Source organism: Perkinsus marinus (genome assembly GCF_000006405.1).
Source record: "Perkinsus marinus ATCC 50983 genomic scaffold scf_1104296944428, whole genome shotgun sequence".
NCBI classification, from domain to species: Eukaryota; Perkinsozoa; order Perkinsida; family Perkinsidae; genus Perkinsus; species Perkinsus marinus.
The window spans coordinates 479,444-498,392 of NW_003211397.1; the positions used below are offsets into that span (position 1 = coordinate 479,444).

Consider the following 18,949-nt stretch of genomic DNA (forward strand, 5'->3'; position numbering starts at 1 on the left):
TATTCCTACTCCAACACTGTATAGGAAACTCATGAGCTCAGGTGCTGAGGAAAGCGATTACATATATTCCTACTCCAACACTGTATAGGAAACTCCTGAGCTCAGGTGCTGAGGAAAGCGATTACATATATTCCTACTCCAACACTGTATAGGAAACTCCTGAGCTCAGATGAGGAAAGCGATTACATATATTCCTACTCCAACACTGTATAGGAAACTCCTGAGCTCAGGTGCTGAGGAAAGCGATTACATATATTCCTACTCCAACACTGTATAGGAAACTCCTGAGCTCAGCTGCTGAGGAAAGCGATTACATATATTCCTACTCCAACACTGTATAGGAAACTCTTCTGAGCTCAGGTGCTGAGGAAAGCGATTACATATATTCCTACTCCAACACTGTATAGGAAACTCCTGAGCTCAGGTGCTGAGGAAAGCGATTACATATATTCCTACTCCAACACTGTATAGGAAACTCCTGAGCTCAGGTGCTGAGGAAAGCGATTACATATATTCCTACTCCAACACTGTATAGGAAACTCCTGAGCTCAGGTGCTGAGGAAAGCGATTACATATATTCCTACTCCAACACTGTATAGGAAACTCCTGAGCTCAGGTGCTGAGGAAAGCGATTACATATATTCCTACTCCAACACTGTATAGGAAACTCCTGAGCTCAGGTGCTGAGAAAAGCGATTACATATATTCCTACTCCAACACTGTATAGGAAACGCCTGAGCTCAGGTGCTGAGGAAAGCGATTACATATATTCCTACTCCAACACTGTATAGGAAACTCCTGAGCTCAGGTGCTGAGGAAATCGATTACATATATTCCTACTCCAACACCGCTTGACGCTGTTCACCTCAGTATAATGCGAATCTTTTCCCTGGATGAATATTTCAGCAACTTCATAATTCCACAGCTCGTAAGTGCCATAACCAGTTTCCCCTTTAGAAGGAGGAATACGACAATCGTTGAAAAACGGAGCTCGAACCTGAGAGAGAAGAAAAGGAAAATTTCATAGAAAAATTTTCCAATTTTTTCACCTTCACGATGAACTCCTGTGTTACGCAGTCGTATTTTACAGCGAATTCGACAGGTTTTTGGTTTTCTGTCAGGTCGTCCCGATGCTCGCCGTTCCACGTGAAATCAACAGTTTGAGTGAACACCATGTGAATGAAAGTATAGTAAGAATAACTAGTGGAAAAATGATGAAAATTCTTAGATAATTTTTGGAAAATTTTCGTCTAAATTTTGTGGGTAAATTTTCATAATGTCGTGAGGAAACTCCTGAGCTCAGGTGATGAAAGCGAACATATATTTCTCCAATACTGGGCAAATTGAAATACTTGGCAGAAATCAAGAAATCTGATGTTGTGGACATAGTTGACACACACGATGAATGTGATTTGAGGAAATGTATAGTAAATGAACTAATCTAGCAGTTAATGCACAAATGGGGACACCGGCATCACAATGATCCTTACTCTCGATCAGAGCGGCTACTACATACTCAAGTTAATGGTCTACTACTACTACTGATGATGATGATACCACCATACTACTGATGATGATGATACCACCATACTACTGATGATGATGATACCACCATACTAATGATGATGATGATACCACCATACTAATGATGATGATGATGATGATGATACCACCATACTAATGATGATGATGATGATGATACCACCATACTAATGATGATGATGATACCACCATACTAATGATGATGATGATGATACCATCATACTAATAATGATGATGATACCATCATAGCAATGATACCAACTTGATGGTGTAGTCGACTAAGAATACTAAACTTTAAATGTTCTCGTTACTTCCCGCAGTCATTTCCCATCCAGTGCTTGCTGAAATATATGTTTGCTTTCCTCAGCTGACCTCGGGAGCTTCTTTACTAATCATACAAGTTTATATCCGACCATACTTTCATATGTAGTTGACCATGTGCACGCGGCTCTCCCAACTCTTTAACACAACAACACGCATCAATAACTACTCCAGAAAACATGATTCTAAGGGCTGCTCCGCACGATACGGGCAGCAAGGGAAACGAAATGCACCGAGCACTTTCGTTGGTGATGGGAAAACACGCAAAGAAAATGATATCTATGCAGTCGCTTAGTTGGTCGGGACGAAGTGACAACCAACAACATCTATGTCCTTCAGCACAGCAACTACGTCCTCGCGAGTGACCGATCTGGGATTAGCAAAAGTCCATCTAAAAACGACTAAGTCGAAACAGCAGAGCGGTGTAGTGAAAAAAAACTTACCTGAAGAAATTGTATTCGCCAGTGAACGTGATCATTGCCAAGCCCAACTCCTGCATGCGGCTCTTACAATACGGGATCACCTGAAAGGCTTCGAAATGAAAGAGATCGCGAACTAGGAAATATGCACATGGTCAACTACATGTGTTGGTAAAAATATGGAAATTCTGAGAAATTCTTGTCGGTTTCGGTAAACTTCTACCCGAATTCGTATATAAACTTTCATAATTAGCTTTGGAAACATCTGAAATCAGCAGAGAAAAGCAAACACATATATTCCTACTCCAACACTGTGAGACACCACAACTTAGGAAGATACGCACATAATCAACTACATGTGTTTTAAAAAAATATGAAAATTCTGGGAGGAAATTATCGTTTCTTTTGCATACTTCCACCCCAAATCGTGAGTATATTTTTATGCAATTAGTAAGGAAATCAAACATGTATTCCCACAACGAACTCGCAGTATTATTCTCGAGCGTTTTTCATACGATATGTATCACAATAATCAACTACATGTGTTGGTGACAATTTGACAAAAATTTTCGTAAATTTCGGGAAATTCTTATCGGTTTCTGTACACTTCTATACCAAACTCCTACAATTAGCGATAAAACTCCTGAGCTCAGCTGAGGCAGTACTATGATATATGTTTGCTATCATCAGCTGAGCTCAGCAGTTTTCTCACTAATTATACTACAATTTGGCACGCGAATTCGAGTACAACGAGAATTTCCTCTCAAAATTTCCATATTGTCACCAACACATGTAGTTGACCATGTGCATACTCCCCCCAGTGCGCTCACTTGACTGAGCGCTGCCGCTTCCTCCTGTGTAAGAAGGCCTGTGGCAGGTTTCAAGTGCTTCAGCGAAAGCGGCAAGTACCTCCAATAGGAAACAACTTGTTGATGATTTCACAAAGAGATGGTACCAAAAACAAACATTGGCGTATTCGGGTTCATGATGCAGCTCGAAACGGCCACAAAATCGGCCAGTACTGGTGTTGATAATCTCAGCAGCATAACGAGAAAGTTCGATCGCTGAAAAAATGTTGATACCACACCAACGTCAACTCGTCTGAGATGAGGAGCTTACCCCATTCAACACGACGACCCAGAGCCTCGTCGCCAATGTGTTTCCAAGCAAGCCATATCTTGAATGCATCTGGACGTCTGCCACCTAGATGATGATACTTGCAACATTTCAGTGATGGAATATATGTTCGCTCTCCTCAGCTGAGTTGAAGAATTTTCTCACTAACTATAGGTTCTGCAAAAACTCCTGGGAATTTCCCAAGATTTCCTCCCGTAATCTTCACATTTTCGTAAATTTTCGTAAATTTCGGTAAATTCTTATCGATTTCTGTACACTTCTTTACCAAACTCATATCCTTAGCGAAAAAACTCCTGAGGAAGTATTATGATATATGTTTGCTCTCATCAGCTGAGCTCAGCACATGTGGTTCGCAACACTGTTTAGATGTATTTCAACGATCACTCACATTGAATGGTCCAATCGCCCCGATCCATTTCGCCGAAGAGTTTTTCTTTCTGGAAAAGATAAGGCGCCTGCGTGCCGTTGCACGAGTGTAACTAAAACAATTATAGAAAAGTAATAACAAACAACAACTCCGAGGAGAGGAGGGGAAAACACGCACATGCTCAACTACATGTGTTGGTGACAATATGGAAATTTTGGGAAGAAATTCTTATTGGTTCCTCTACACAAGAATTCGTAGGTAAACTGATCAGTGATTAGCTTCATAAACTCGCAAGCTCAGCTGAGGAAAGCAAACATTAAAAACAATTTTCCGACCAGGCCTCGGCCCTTCCTATGTACGATCATACTGCACTGTAGAGGAACGCCAACCTGAACACAGTCTTAAATGAAAGCGCCCGCGCGAACTGCTGACCATTTTGTGAGGATTCCAGCAAAAGGAATCGACTTTTTCGACTCCTCTCAGGAGGCGGTCTCGAGTAACAGTCGATGCGAGTAAAGCGGCACCACCTGCAGAGAAACTGCTATGCCGATAAAAAAATTTAAAATTTTTTGATAATTTTTTTGGATTTTTTTCAGCATTTTACTATCACCACTAACTGCATATTCGCGATGCTTATATAATGTGAAGAATGTGTGTTTACTATTCTGGGATTAATGATAGTGAACAACTTGTCGCTATCATAGTCTCGAAAGGTTACTTTTATCACATCACATGTTCATAGCAATGTTTACATTGTTCATGTGATATATTTTCAGATCGATTCTTATCAATCTCGGAAAATAATGCATATTTTTTTAATTCTAGAAACTAAACTACTTACAGTGTGAACCAAACCGTTATGCAAAGTAGTAGTATTTTCAACTTAGCCTTCAATTTTAGGGAGTTTGTCGAAAGTCAACTTTGAGTAATATCAACATGATAACAATGTGAATCGATTGATGACACCAACGTTTTATAAGCGTTACGTAGTCTATAACCATACCATCAAATGGAATAAAACCATCTCGAAAATCTAAACATACGCATAACTCTTCGGTTAGCACTGTAAAATTCCCCGCTTACCCCAGGCCGCGTCGACATGCAACCACAAACCATATTTATCACACACTGCTCTCAAGCTCGTGAGCTCATCAAAAGAACCTCAGAACAAAACTTCGGTGGTCACCGAATGAACAGGACTACCCCAAACAGTTGTCCCTGCAGTAGCACCAACAAAGAACGGTTGAAGCCCAGCCGCGATATCATCTTCAATTCGCTTCGTGAGCTCGTCAACTACCATTTTTCCACGACCGTCGATCGCTATCTGAGAGCACGAAAAAATCAAAGTCGAATTTCAAGGTGATGAAAACCTCTTTGATATTGTCTTCGCCGATTCCCATGAGATGCGCAGCCTTCTTGTAAGAGTAGTGGGAAGCCTCCGAGCAGTAACTGCTCAACAGCAGCGTGGGGAAATATGCATATAGTGTACTACATGTGATGTTGACAATATGAGAATTATGAGGAAATTTTGGGAAATTTTTGTTAGTTTCTGTACACTACTACCTTATATTCGCGAATAAACTTAGTATAATTAGTGAGGAAACTCCTGAGCTCAGGTGCTGAGGAAAGCGATTACATATATTCCTACTCCAACACTGTATAGGAAACTCCTGAGCTCAGGTGCTGAGGAAAGCGATTACATATATTCCTACTCCAACACTGTATAGGAAACTTCTGAGCTCAGGTGCTGAGGAAAGCGAACATACATTATTCCTGCTCCAACACTGCTCAACAGCTACCCGCGACATACAAAGTGACAGATAACGTGGGGGTGGGGGAATACGCACATACTCATCTGCATGTGTTTACGAAAACTCTGAGGAGATTTTGGGGAATTTATTGTTGATTTCTGTACACTTCTACCCGAATTCATATATAAACCTCTATAATTAGTTCGGAAAGCAAACATATATTCCAACACTGATGAGAGATATCACCCCACGAGCGCTCCTTTGATGGCGTATATCCCTTTATGTTTAACCTCAGGTAACTTGAAAAATCGCGCAAGTTGAAGCCCGTACAGATTAGCGATGGACCCACCCGGGACGAAGAGGCCTAACCAACACAATAGCTAAGTAGGAAACACACCACGACTAACCTTCCGACGTCCCAGGTTCGAATCCCAGCAACTGCACCGTTTTATCGATAACACTTGCTTCGACCATAACGAACACAGGAGCGATCTCAAACGTATACGCACTAGTGTTGCACGCTACAGTGAGCATCTCTCCTACCACACCTCGAACAAATCACGACTGGCTCGTCGTCCATTCAGGAAGGGCGCGACTCACCACAGATGTCAGAGCGACCGAAAAGTGTATTAAAAAATTGAGGATGTCCAGTGCGTGCCGAGAGGCGGAGCGTAGCAGCACATGCTGAAATGATGGCTTCAGCACCAACACGCTTACCTGAAGAGTTGCAAAACCAGTGTGGAAAGCAGTGCCGGAAAATATGCACATGGTCAACTACGCCTGTTAGTTTTTGTATACTTTTACCCCAGGACATGTGTAAATTCCCATACTCCCGAGCTCAGATGGGGGAACCAGACATATATTCCTGCAACACCGAAGCCAACATCCAATGTGCCGTGCGCACAGCGAAGATTTTCAAGATACGCGCGCAAATCCAACGAGGAGATCCTAGTGGAAATAGACGATGCAACGATGCATTGGTATGAATAGAAAGATACGAGTAGGTCCAGTTCACAAGATACAGAATAGGTCCAGATCACAAGATACAGAATAGGTACAGATCACAAGATACAGAATAGGTCCAGATCACAAGATACAGAATAGGTCCAGATCACAAGATACAGAATAGGTCCAGATCACAAGATACAGAATAGGTCCAGTTCACAAGATACAGAATAGGTACAGATCACAAGATACAGAATAGGTCCAGATCAGAAGATACAGAATAGGCCCAGTTCACAAGATACAGAATAGGTCCAGATCAGAAGATACAGAATAGGTCCAGATCACAAGATACAGAATAGGTCCAGATCACAAGATACAGAATAGGTCCAGATCACAAGATACAGAATAGGTCCAGATCACAAGATACAGAATAGGTCCAGTTCACAAGATACAGAATAGGTCCAGTTCACAAGATACAGAATAGGTCCAGTTCACAAGATACAGAATAGGTCCAGATCAGAAGATACAGAATAGGTCCGCTACCCTACCACTGAGTCCACCTACCATCCTCCAGCGAGAGATCACAACCACATCGGTGCATGATTTGATCAATCTCCCTCGGCTCTTTAAAGTCAATGACTTTCTCTTCACGATCCTCTGCCGATTCCAAATACTCTGAAAAAATATGCACATGGAAATTTTCAGGAATTTTTATTGAAATTTTCGTCCATTTCTACCCGTACAATTCTGAGCTCAGCTGAGGAAAACAAGTATATATTTCAACACCGCTCTGGAGCCAACCGATTCCACACAAGAAACCTCACTTTTGAGCATCGCGATAACGCGATCGAAAATCTCAGCAGCCTCGCCGACAACCGGCATGTTCTTATCACCGTTCACATGTCCGTGAAAAGCGTCTTCGTCTCTCGCGAAAAGAGGCATACGAATAAGGCAGATCAGCAGCAGCTAAAGCCAGCGTAGGAATATATGTGTGCTCTCCTCAACTCAGGAGCCTACATATAGGGGTTTATATACGAATTCGGATAGAGGCGTATAGAAACCAATAAAAATTTCCCAAAATTTCCTCAGCATTATCACAGGTAGTTGACCATGTGCATATTTTTCCCTTACACTGAGCTGAAACAGGGTACTTGCAAAAAAATTTCCGCTAATTTCACCGACTAGAAAAAAATTTCAAGAAATTTTTGGAAAAGATTCAGCTATCATAGATCGAATCGTATAGAGTGTGATGAACCAAATCGTTATGCAAAGTAGTAGTATTTTCAACTTAGCCTTGAATTTTCGGGAGTTTGTCGAAAGTCAACTTTGAGTAATATCAACATGATAACAATGTGAATCGATTGATGACACCACCGTTTTAGAAGCGTTACGTAGTCCATAACCATATCATCAAACGGAATAAAACCATCTCGAAAATCTAATCATACGCATAACTCTTCGGTTCGCACTGTCCACCCTGTTGGAACTGATAACACCAGGCTTTTACAAGTGTTGATAAATCGTCGCACAAGGGCATGTAGCAATACGTACACGAACAGCTAAAGTGATGATGATGACCGACCTGTCAGTTCAACACTTGAGATTCATACGTCGGGACCATATACTTGATATTAATAAACGCCTGAAAACAGTGTGGGGGGAAAATATGCATAAATGTGTTGATGACAATATGAAAATTATATGAAATTTTTGTTGGGTTTTTCTGCGCTTCTACTCTAAGTCGCGTAGGAATCTCTTTAACGTGCCACGAAACTCCTGAGCTCAGCTGAAGAGACCGAATGTATATCTTTATTTCTGTACATTCATACCATATAAATGTACAAAGACCAACAAAAATTTTCCGAAATTTTCCGAAAATTTCCCAAAATTTCCCAAAATTTTCACAAATGTCCACATTTTCATCAATTCACATGTAGTTACAATATATATACTTTCTCTCCCACACTTCAACAGAGCTCATCATTTAAACATAACACTACACGGGTTTATTTCTTCATTAATTTCTTATCGGAATCCCCCCCAAATTCTCTATGATGACTCACGTCCTCTCCTCCATGTTTTTCCAGCACTCCCAAAGTCTCGTCTATCAAAGCCCCGATATTTCTTCCTAGTCTGTAGTCCATATCGTCTCCTGATATACAAAAAACATTGACAATTTACGGGAAAATACGCACATGTGTTGGTGACAATATGAAAATTTTGGGAGGAAATTTTAGAAAATTCTGGTCAGTTTCTGCACACTTCTACTCTAATTCGTGTAGAATCAGCTTTGGAAACTCCTGAGCTCAGGTGCTGAGGAAAGCGACTACATATATTCCTACTCCAACACTGTATAGGAAACTCCTGAGCTCAGGTGCTGAGGAAAGCGATTACATATATTCCTACTCCAACACTGTGTAGGAAACTCCTGAGCTCAGGTGCTGAGGAAAGCGATTACATATATTCCTACTCCAACACTGTATAGGAAACTCCTGAGCTCAGGTGCTGAGGAAAGCGATTACATATATTCCTACTCCAACAACACGACTAACGGTAATACCGTCGTTCACGAGCAAGAACGATTATTCAAAACTCACATCGGGAGAACTTCTCTGAGACCTTCAATGAAAATAGGAAGTACTATGGGGTAGTCCACAGTATCAGGAGGCACCTTCCACCTCGAAAAAAAATAACAAAATTACCACTCCTAAAATTCATCGTCTCGAGATGGTTCTTACTGTACAGTTTTACGCGCGTCGTACTTCATCTTAAATGGCATTCGCGGGTGATCATAGAAATCTTGGAAAATGGTCACGACGCCGTTGCGAACCTACAGTAGTAGCAATAGTAAGGTTTACATTATTTATATATTATATTATTATGAATATTATATATTATATATTATCAATCATTTATTGATATACTAATATTAAGGATTATTTATAAGTATTTTTATTTAATATTATATGATAATTTAACGCTGCTGAACATAGAAGAGTTGGTTGCTGAACGATTTTGCATGAAATCGCCTTTTTTTTCTCATATACGCATAATGAGTAAAAAAATTTTGCATGCAATTGCGGAGCGAGCGAAGCGAGCGGAGCATATCCCGCAACAACAGGCACCTTCGCGTTGTGCATGCGTGCGTGCGTGCGTGCTGAATTATTTTGACTGCACTACGGACCGTCCGAGGACATCAGATGAATCGAACGAGTCCTCTATGCCCGGAGGTTGGCAGAAAAATCGAAAAACTCGACTACTCCCAGAGCTGCAAAAATATGTGCGAAAACATTTTTTTACGGAAAATTTCCATCCGGGGACTAACTTCAGGTTCGAGCTTAGTGCACTATTCGAGATCTATGACTAGCAAATGACCATACCATGACGAGCGCGATTGAAAATCACTTTTGATCGTCAAATCTACACAACGATCATTTTTTCCGAACATCTCAAATGAAAAATGCAGACTAGTCGAACTTCGCCCCTTCGTCGCGAAGGCCTGATTTCTATATTCACATATATATACAGTGTAAACCAAACTGTTATGTAGAGTAGTTGCATAAAAGAGTTGCTACTTACCTTGCGAGGAGTTCTACGTAATTTGAGGCAACCGGTTTCGCTGGGTCCATCGCCCCACGACGAGGTGTGATCTGAACAAGATTTAGCAGTGTGGAAATATATGTTCGCTTTCCTCAGTTGAGCGGTGGAGTCTACTTACACATTATAGGAGTTTATTCACCAATTCGGGTAGTAGAAGTGTTTAGGAAACAACATAAATTTTTCGGAATTTCCTCCCAGAATTTTTATATTGTCGCTAACACATCTGCTTGATCGCGTGCATATTTCCCCCACACTGCGATTGAAATTTCGGTGGCGCAAGAATGAAAAGAACTCACTTTTGGATTCTTGACGAGCAGTGACGGGAAAATAGAGAGTTCTTTGTTCCCTAGGAGAGATCTGAAATGAAAGTTGCACGCATGCACATCGACACTGAACGTTTTTACCCCGGGAAAAACAACACATCTGTCTCTGATGCGATTAGTAGGGGTTCTGAAGGGACTTCACACTTGTATTAAAATGACATCAAGTTGATCGCTACCTAGGACTGGCCATCCTACCGTAGACTTCTCTGGTTGTGTTAACGCGGCGTTCATCTAAAGAGCATAAGTTCAACATGATCAACATCATCACAGTGCTTCGTAGTGTGCGGGGGAAAATATATATATGGTCAACATATATTCCTACTCCACCAACACTGGTGATTCCTAGTACAAGGTTCTCCGTAGAGAATAAAATGCATATATCAAACCATTGGGGAGGGCAACTCACCCAATGAACTCACCTTGTTGTCCCTTTCTCAAGCACAGTAGTGGCAACTTTAAAGGAGGCACCGATGAAATCGTTGCCATTAGCGATTCTACTTAGTTGTTGTAACGTTGAAGTCTCGTGCGAGGACAGGAGACAGGAATGCGCTTAAAAAATAATAATCGATTATATGGGCGCAACGCTGAGGGTGACACGAGGTGAAAATCGAGCATTTGGGGTGTCACCACATTATCAAGACTCGCCAGGGACGATGTCTGCGACCTCAGAGTAGACGAACGTGATTGTTTTATAATATATTATTGCTCGTTATTGCAGACCGTAACGATCGTGAATATATAAGTTTTCTAATTGGACCTATTGCGGTCTCTACCTGACCAGTGAATTATCCTATCTATTTACACTCGATGGGTGAATTACATAATTATCTGTGGAAGTTTGAGGTTAGTGAAGACACTGTTGTCACAAGTGTGTTCTCCTTGTTGCGAGAACAGTTTGAGAGTATATGCTTGCTTTCCTTTCTACGTGATTTGAATAACACCCTATACTCCTCTTCGGGAGCGGACATAGTTAACTCGAGTGGTTCAGGTATGAGATATGCTTATTGGGTCTGTAATTATTAGGAACTTCTTCTTCCTCTTCTTGCGCAGCACTTATTCTAGCAGGCGAGTAATAGCCAGTATAGAGGTACAGCTGCAGGCTCAGTCACTGCTGTCTGAGCCTGCAGTATGAACCGGTAGATAGTGTGTTACACGGCACTTCTCTTAGGAACTGCTCCTTAAGGCGCACCTTAAAAATAGGAATTCCTTACGCTCCTTACTTAAAGAAGCCATTATTGATCATTGTGAGAATATCCCGCTCACTCTCTGGATGCAACTCGTTGATTGGTGATGCGGCATCACTGATGCCATAGTGATTACAGATAATAGTCACTAGGATATACTTAGGTTCACACATAGAGAATGTGATGGGCGTATCTTAGGAGTATCTTGGAATATCCGAAACGGCGACCAGCGGAGCGGTATAGTTCATGATACGCCATTATTGAGACTTGTCATCCATCTACGACATGCTTCTGAATTGATGAGTGATATATCAAAACTTTCGGGCGGGCGAGGTTGTTGAGTACAATCCAACTCGAGATGATGGGAGTATATAAAAACCGGCGGACATTTCCTCCCAGAATTTTCTTATCGTCATCAGTTGACCATGTGAATATATCTCTCACACAGTGCTTGCAACATTGTTCAGGAAAATAGCACTGTTGGTTGGTTGAATTCGCTTTGCTAACTCTTTGCACTGTATCATCCGACTAAAACGTGTTAACGATTTTTCCATTTTTTAAATTTTCAGATAGTATTATATTATTACTTGCAATTACGTGTAAATCTCTATTTAAGTATATAAAACATCAAAATTTCGGTATCATCAAAATTGATGATTTTTTTCATATTTTTTGAACTTCTTTAGTCATGAATTTTCCATGGCTCCTTTCGACTCCATTCATGACCCTCGTGGAAGACCGACCTCAGGTCATCCACGTGTGGGACGTCGCCGAGCCACTACGTGTCGAAATTGACAACATTTTTCTTTGTCCCAAGTACACCATATCGTATTTTCGAGAGATCTCAGCGTGGCCAAATAAAGATCTTCACATTGACGCGAGACGATGTCAGAGAGCTCGCCAGGTTGAAATTGATAACGCGAAGCGGCTGGCATGTGTGGCGAAGGTTACGGCATTCACCACTGAGTTTCTGGACAAGCTCGGTTTTGACGCCTTCTTGATGCACGGCAGTCTGCTCGGGTGGTTCAGACATGATGGTGGTCAAATTCCTTGGGATCTGGATGGTGACACTGCGGTGACACGCTCACAGTGTGAAGAAGTTGTTAGTAAAAAATACGAGGGGAAAGCAATTTGCGATGTCCTCAAGGAGAACCTCCCAAACGACTTTTCCCTGTATGCCATTGACATTGACGAGAAAGTTCATGATAATTGCGAAGGTATTGAATCTGTTGCTTGCGACGTTCCCGAGCTGCGCATCGGATCTACAGTTGACGGTCAGTGGTGTCATGCTGATATATTTTTCCTGAGTACTGACGACGACGACAACAATCAACTCTGCGTGCCTCGTGAGGCTTGTATTGGTAAAGATGACATTTTCCCGTTGAGAAACGCGTCAATTCTCGAGAGCTATCCTGTAAAGATACCAGCGCACGCGGAAGAAGTGCTATCTGCATTATACAATGGTCATTTCGGCATTATGAATATGCAAGATGTGCCTCAAAATTACGTTTTCGAGGACTACTGGGCGGTTGTTGTTGGTGACGAACTTGACCACAGTTTTCAAGACCGAGTAACCATTGATCGCCCCCGTTTATACGAATCTGTAACCACCGTGAGTGCCGCGATCATTTTGTGCGGTGGTTTGATATACTTTTTGGTTTATAACCGTCGAAGACGCCTTAATGGTTTTGCCAAGGTGCGATGATTTTTCCGAAGTCGTATTTGATCGTCCTGGGGTTCCCTTTTGTTGTATAATTGATTGTTCATCATAGCCGTCGGTGCGGAGTAGGCATTCCCCTTCCATCACTCATCTGGCCATATTATTCCGAGCCTTCCTACTCTGTTAGTACCGCTATCATCTTGACAGGCTTGCCATCATTAATCAGGGCTTATCCGCATTTCAGACGACTTGTGTGAATGCCAATTCAGAGGTGGCTAGTGCAACTGCTGAAAATGAAAGTTTTGATTTTATAGAATTTTTTGAATTTTCCTGAGAAAAAATACGCTCCTTGGTGGAGGAGTTGAAGCGTAGCGATTCGACTCAGACTCAGAAGTTTCTCTGGCGCAGTGGGGTAATATGTGTTTTGGTTTTCTCAACTGAGCTCGTGAGTTTATTCACTGGAGTTTCACGACTACCCGTTTTACGTTAAGTGGCGTCAAACTCCGCGATTTTATTCGCGGTGATATGCAGTAGTCGTGAAATGTGTTTTTCATATCACTAGGGTGGTGAAACTCCACTACATTCTGAAAACTCGCGCTCGAGTTTGGATAGAAGTGGTGTGGGAAAATATGCATATGGTCACCTATATGTGTTGGTGACATTTGTGGAAGTTCTGAGGAAAAGTTTCGTTGGTTGCTGTAGATTTCTACCTGAATTCGTATGTAAACTTCTACAATTGGTGGCGAAAGCGAACATATATATTCCTCCAATTATTGGATAGTTGGAGATAGGAGATAACTATAGCTCTTGTAACTAACCGTATTTAGTTGACCTTAGGAGTTTCTAAGGTCCTCCTTGTAACTCTTGTAGAGTTACAAGCCTAGAGTTACAAGTGTACTCTTGTACACTTCTCCCACTATTGGAGATAGTGGGTAGAAGTGTACAAGAGCAACAATAGTTTAATAAAGTTTCTACGTTCTTATAAACACATGAATGTAGTTGACTATGTGCATATATTCCCACACTGTTTTGGCATTTAAAACGGGAATGTAGTAGGGTGTAGTTACTGCGTATCATCATATGACATCTCTTTTCATCGTGGTTCATGTACGCCTCACGAGATCATGTTTTAGCTTTTTTTGTGAGAATACAAAATCAATGTTAATCATAACTGCTTTGATTTCGTCTAGATGTTTTTATTTGAGATCAGGGAAAGGCAGTTGACTTTCCTCAGGTCACTTCTTTGTAGAGCTTCCCATGCCTATGATCAAGGTCGACTCTCGAGAACGCATTCCTACTGCACCACTCGATCGGCTCTACCTGTGTCCACTAAACGTTGTTGGCAATGCCCTTGATGGTGTGGACTGGCCCAAGCAGACAGTTTATATCGAGCGATCAGCTTGTATGAGCAACGACGATCTATTATCATATCATCTTTGGAGTTCCCCTTCTGAGCATCGCAATAGACTCATGTGTATTCAGAAAACAACCGAAGTTGCAACGCGTGCATTCGAGGCTGTGGGCGTTGACGCCTTCTTGCTAGCTGGCAGTTTGCTGGGCTGGCAGCGTCACGGTGGCGGGCAGATCCCGTGGGACACCGATGGTGACACGGGCATTTCACAATCACAGTGTGTCACCGTTATGAAAAGAAGTGATTCTAATGCTACTAATATCGCCGGTCTGGTGAAGCCTCACGTCCCCGAAGGTTTCGAACTGAAGTACTTTGGTGAGAAGGGCACCACAGATCATCCCGAAAATGAATTCCCTGGATGTGACTTCAAACAGTTGAGAATTACGTCGGTCTACCAGAAGCAGGCATGCTTTACTGACATCTATTTGGTGTTGGATGAGGACGTCGGAGACTGCCATTGCTCGACAGCTAATGCTGACTCTTGCGTTCGCGCGTACCTGAAGTGTGTCCTACAGTCAGTCTCCTTCCAGTGGTGAAGGCTTGGTGAACGGTGAGGTTAACGTTAATCTGCCGCATAACTTGACGGACGTTCTGAAGGCCTTTATGGGAAGATGCCAGCCGGGACGGACATTCTAAATCTAAAGCGTGTTCCGAAGAATTGGGCATTTGGTGAGAGTCATGCTGTTGTTGTCGGTGAACTGATAACCGATTCTACGAATCATTTTTCATTACCGTTTACAACACAGGTCTTCTCTGAACTCACAGTCGGCTGCTTATTATTTTCAATCTTACTCTTGCTATGTGTTGGACTAGTTTTGTTGCGTCGCCGATGGCACCGTCGAAACTACGTCTCGCTACCGTATCACTAGCCACTTGTCTTAAGCTCATGCTCTTGAGACCTATAGTGGTATTTATTCTTGCACAAGTATATACTCTATAACTCGATGAAGGTAGAGAACATATTATATTATGAATTTTGTCGGGGCCTAGTCAGTATCCTAAAACTGTTGAGTTTGGCTGAGTTTATGTCCAGCTCGCATCAACCGACGTGAACAATGTCATTACTCGAAGGGTGTCGGGGTTTCAGTGTATGAACTCTAAGAGCAAAACAACAAGGGAACCCGAGCTAGAGCAACCAATACTACGACCCTAGGACAATAACAATAAGCGCACTAGCTGCACTTGAGTTCTGTACGGATGCACACACTTAGCAGCACAGTAATCGATATTGGGCTCATTCGGTATAATGAGGAAGGCAAAGGTTCGATGAGATAACAAGGGTGAAGGCAAACTGGACCCACAACAAGGGTTAGGGGAGCGAATCACGTTCACTCACAATCGACACGTGTGCTGATTTTCTACTCCACAACTTGATTAGAATGATCATTACTAAGTTGCTATGATTCGGTCGGTAGTTGCATCTTAGTATAACTTCGCTCCGCCTTGCCGAATCTGGAAAATCGCATCCCGGCCACAGCTTGTCGTCTGCTAGGCTTAGCGCATTCGTCGTACACTCCATGTACGATAATGTGCAGTTACACTGGTAGTTCACAGCGTCCATTTGACGGCATTCTGAACTAAAGCATTTTGATGAGTTTGAATCCCTCCTAAAAAACCTATCAATTTCTCATAAGCAGCCACGTTGATCTACACAGAATCGGTCGGCGCTTCGTGTCTAGGATTCATCCTATTGCCTTTCAGTGCTTTCATCTCAACTAGTTTCTATAATGGCCGTCTCTGCAAGCACCAAGGCTCGCGTCCTATGCACTGGTGGCATGGGTTACATTGGCTCGCATACCATCGTCCAACTCCTCAAGGCTGGATATGATGTACCCCCAGCTTCCTCTTCAGTCTTCACCACCGCATATCTTTTATTCTTCTCAGTGCGCTATCCTTGATAACCTGTCCAATTCCAACCCGATCGTCCTCGAGCGTCTGAAGACCGTCACCGGTGTTGACGTGCCTTTCTTCAAGGCTGATTGCTGCGATGCTGAGGCCATGGAGAAGCTCTTCTCTACTGAGCATTTCGACTGCGTCATCCACTTTGCTGGTTTCAAGGCCGTCGGTGAGAGTGTTGAGAAGCCTCTGATGTATTACTATGATAACATCACTGGTACCATCAACCTCATGCAGGCCATGGTCAACAACAATTGCAAGAGAGTCGTTTTCTCTAGCAGTGCTACTGTGTACCAGCCCCAGGAGAGGCCCCTTGTCGAGACTGATGCCCTTGGGCCTATTAACCCCTATGGACAGACAAAGCTTATGACGGAGCAAATCATGGAGGATGTCTGCGTTGCTGATAAGGAGATGAAGGTTGAGCTTCTCCGTTACTTTAACCCTGTTGGTGCTCATCCGTCCGGCCTCATCGGCGAATCACCCAATGGTCGCCCTAACAATCTGATGCCCTATGTACAGCAGGTTGCTGTCGGTCGTCGCCCTTGTGTCAACGTCTTCGGTAACGACTATGACACTCCTGATGGAACTGGTGTCCGTGATTATATTCATGTTATGGATTTGGCTGATGCTCATGTCAAGGCCGTCACCTACCTACTACGTGATGATATCCACGGCACCCACATTCACAATCTCGGCACTGGACGTGGTGCTAGCGTGCTTGAGATGATTCACGGTCTCGAGGAAGCTTCAGGGAAGAAGATTCCTTATAAAGTCGTTGCTCGTCGGGCCGGTGATCTCGGCAGTGTTATCTGCAACCCTGCTCTGGCCGAAAAGGAGTTGGGATGGGTAGCCACTCGTGATATGAAGACTGTTATGGAGGACTCCTGGAGGTGGCAGAGCGAGAATCCCTATGGTTACGATAAGGAGGCTCCTAAGGAGGAGGCTGAGTAGACTGTACTCAGTCAGTGCTCCCCACCATGCTAGGCTCATTATCATACCTTTATCATGTTCAGTGTGGACCTACTACTACCAAATAGTTATAACTTTGTTGCCGTTTCTAGCAATTCCTAAGGTATCTCGCCAGAGGTATTATGCATACTGTCACAACTGAGCCAGAGTTGTTGAGTTTATATGAATTAAAATGAATCTAGTGGTTGGTTTGGATGTCTTCCGCAGTGAAAAGTCAGGTGTTATGAAATCTACTGTCATTCATATGTTGATGATCGTTAATTTGTCAGCTCCCTACTTAGTATTATGACAGGTAAATCTTGTAAGGGTAGAGTTCTATGTACCGGCGGAATGGGCTACATTGGTTCGCATACCATCGTGATGCTACTTGAGGCAGGATATGATGTGGGAATATTCTAAGTATGGTCGCGGAGAATTATGTCTCTTTCAGTGTGCTATTGTGGATAACCTGTCGAATTCTTCGGGGGAGGTATTGAATCGCCTTAAGACCATTACAGGGGTAGACGTGCCTTTTTTCAACGCGGACGTTGGTGATGTTGATGCTATGGAGAAGCTGTTCCGGGATGAGAAGTTCGATTGTGTCATCCACTTCGCGGCGTTCAAAGCGGTTGGTGAGAGCGTTGAGAAGCCTCTGATGTACTACCGTAATAACATTGGAGGGACCATCACTATGCTGGAAGCTATGCTGAAATACAACTGCAAGAAAGTTGTCTTTTCGAGCAGTGCTACGGTGTATCAGGCAAGTTTGAGAACGGTTCTTGCGGTGTGAAGTATTTGTTCATAGGCCAGTGAGAAGCCCCTGACTGAGGACTGGCCTTTGGGACCGATTAATCCATATGGGCAGACCAAGAGGATGATGGAACAAATACTGGAGGACTGCTGTGTTCCTGATAAGGAGATGAAAGTTGAGCTGCTGAGGTAATAAGGGATGGGCTTGGGAGCGATGGGGTTGGTAGTAGTAGTAGTAGTAGTAGTAGTAGTAGTAGTAGTAGTGGTAGTAGTAGTAGTAGTAGTAGTAGTAGTAGTAGTAGTAGTAGTAGTAGTAGTAGTAGTAGTAGTAGTAGTAGTAGTAGTAGTAGTAGTAGTAGAGTTTCCTCTAGAATCTCGAGTCGAGGTCGTGTCCCGAGCCGAGATATGGAAACGCTCCCTCCAGAGGTTTGAGGATGTGTTTCCCAATAGTACAGTATTCTCGATCACTGTTTTTCAGCCAAAAACTTCTCTGCGTATCGTTCAAATGTTCGGAGACGAGTAATGTCTGATGGTCTGACCTAAATTGCCATGGACGTGTTGTGCTCTTTTGATGTAGTGGTTGTAATCGCCATGTGGCCTAAAGATAGCCGTAGTGTATGAATGTACAGCACGAACGATTTTGCTACACCCAGTGATCATGCAGTTAGCATATGAATTGGGTAGTGCTTGAATCG

The 18,949-nt window shown here is 42.8% G+C and overlaps 6 protein-coding genes across 6 annotated transcripts in view; 3 read left to right on the forward strand and 3 right to left on the reverse strand.

Annotated features, from left to right (window-relative positions):
* Nucleotides 1-1,175, reverse strand: part of Pmar_PMAR019175 (conserved hypothetical protein) — a gene marked incomplete at both ends in the record, with an annotated part of 2,449 nt that extends 1,274 nt beyond the window's left edge. The window contains 2 exons of the mRNA XM_002780229.1: nucleotides 866-997; nucleotides 1,050-1,175. Of these exons, the coding sequence (XP_002780275.1) occupies nucleotides 866-997; nucleotides 1,050-1,175 (258 nt within the window). The remainder of the gene's footprint in view (nucleotides 1-865; nucleotides 998-1,049) is intronic.
* A 979-nt stretch (nucleotides 1,176-2,154) lies between these two features.
* On the reverse strand, nucleotides 2,155-7,424 carry Pmar_PMAR019176 (Cysteine sulfinic acid decarboxylase, putative; the record flags this gene model as incomplete). Its single annotated transcript, XM_002780230.1, has 16 exons — nucleotides 2,155-2,254; nucleotides 2,307-2,386; nucleotides 3,113-3,191; nucleotides 3,238-3,346; nucleotides 3,402-3,485; nucleotides 3,808-3,898; nucleotides 4,122-4,175; nucleotides 4,219-4,313; nucleotides 4,870-4,947; nucleotides 4,990-5,110; nucleotides 5,157-5,235; nucleotides 5,784-5,901; nucleotides 5,945-6,085; nucleotides 6,138-6,254; nucleotides 7,047-7,157; nucleotides 7,307-7,424. 16 exons carry the CDS (start codon nucleotides 7,422-7,424, stop codon nucleotides 2,155-2,157), a joined length of 1,575 nt encoding a protein of 524 aa, XP_002780276.1.
* A 1,064-nt stretch (nucleotides 7,425-8,488) lies between these two features.
* On the reverse strand, nucleotides 8,489-11,847 carry Pmar_PMAR019177 (hypothetical protein; the record flags this gene model as incomplete). The annotated part of the gene is made up of 8 exons (XM_002780231.1): nucleotides 8,489-8,634; nucleotides 9,234-9,312; nucleotides 10,062-10,132; nucleotides 10,379-10,439; nucleotides 10,601-10,636; nucleotides 10,825-10,834; nucleotides 11,626-11,706; nucleotides 11,759-11,847. 8 exons carry the CDS (start codon nucleotides 11,845-11,847, stop codon nucleotides 8,489-8,491), a joined length of 573 nt encoding a protein of 190 aa, XP_002780277.1.
* Nucleotides 11,848-14,506: 2,659 nt separating this feature from the next.
* Nucleotides 14,507-15,196, forward strand: Pmar_PMAR019178 (hypothetical protein; the record flags this gene model as incomplete). The annotated part of the gene is made up of 1 exon (XM_002780232.1): nucleotides 14,507-15,196. One exon carries the CDS (start codon nucleotides 14,507-14,509, stop codon nucleotides 15,194-15,196), a length of 690 nt encoding a protein of 229 aa, XP_002780278.1.
* A 1,191-nt stretch (nucleotides 15,197-16,387) lies between these two features.
* Pmar_PMAR019179 (UDP-glucose 4-epimerase, putative) lies at nucleotides 16,388-17,507 on the forward strand (the record flags this gene model as incomplete). Its single annotated transcript, XM_002780233.1, has 2 exons — nucleotides 16,388-16,489; nucleotides 16,545-17,507. The coding sequence occupies 2 exons, from the start codon at nucleotides 16,388-16,390 to the stop codon at nucleotides 17,505-17,507; spliced, it is 1,065 nt and encodes a 354-aa protein (XP_002780279.1).
* Nucleotides 17,508-17,810: 303 nt separating this feature from the next.
* Pmar_PMAR019180 (UDP-glucose 4-epimerase, putative) lies at nucleotides 17,811-18,784 on the forward strand (the record flags this gene model as incomplete). Its single annotated transcript, XM_002780234.1, has 4 exons — nucleotides 17,811-17,909; nucleotides 17,956-18,288; nucleotides 18,310-18,443; nucleotides 18,733-18,784. The coding sequence occupies 4 exons, from the start codon at nucleotides 17,811-17,813 to the stop codon at nucleotides 18,782-18,784; spliced, it is 618 nt and encodes a 205-aa protein (XP_002780280.1).
* Nucleotides 18,785-18,949: the final 165 nt, after the last annotated feature.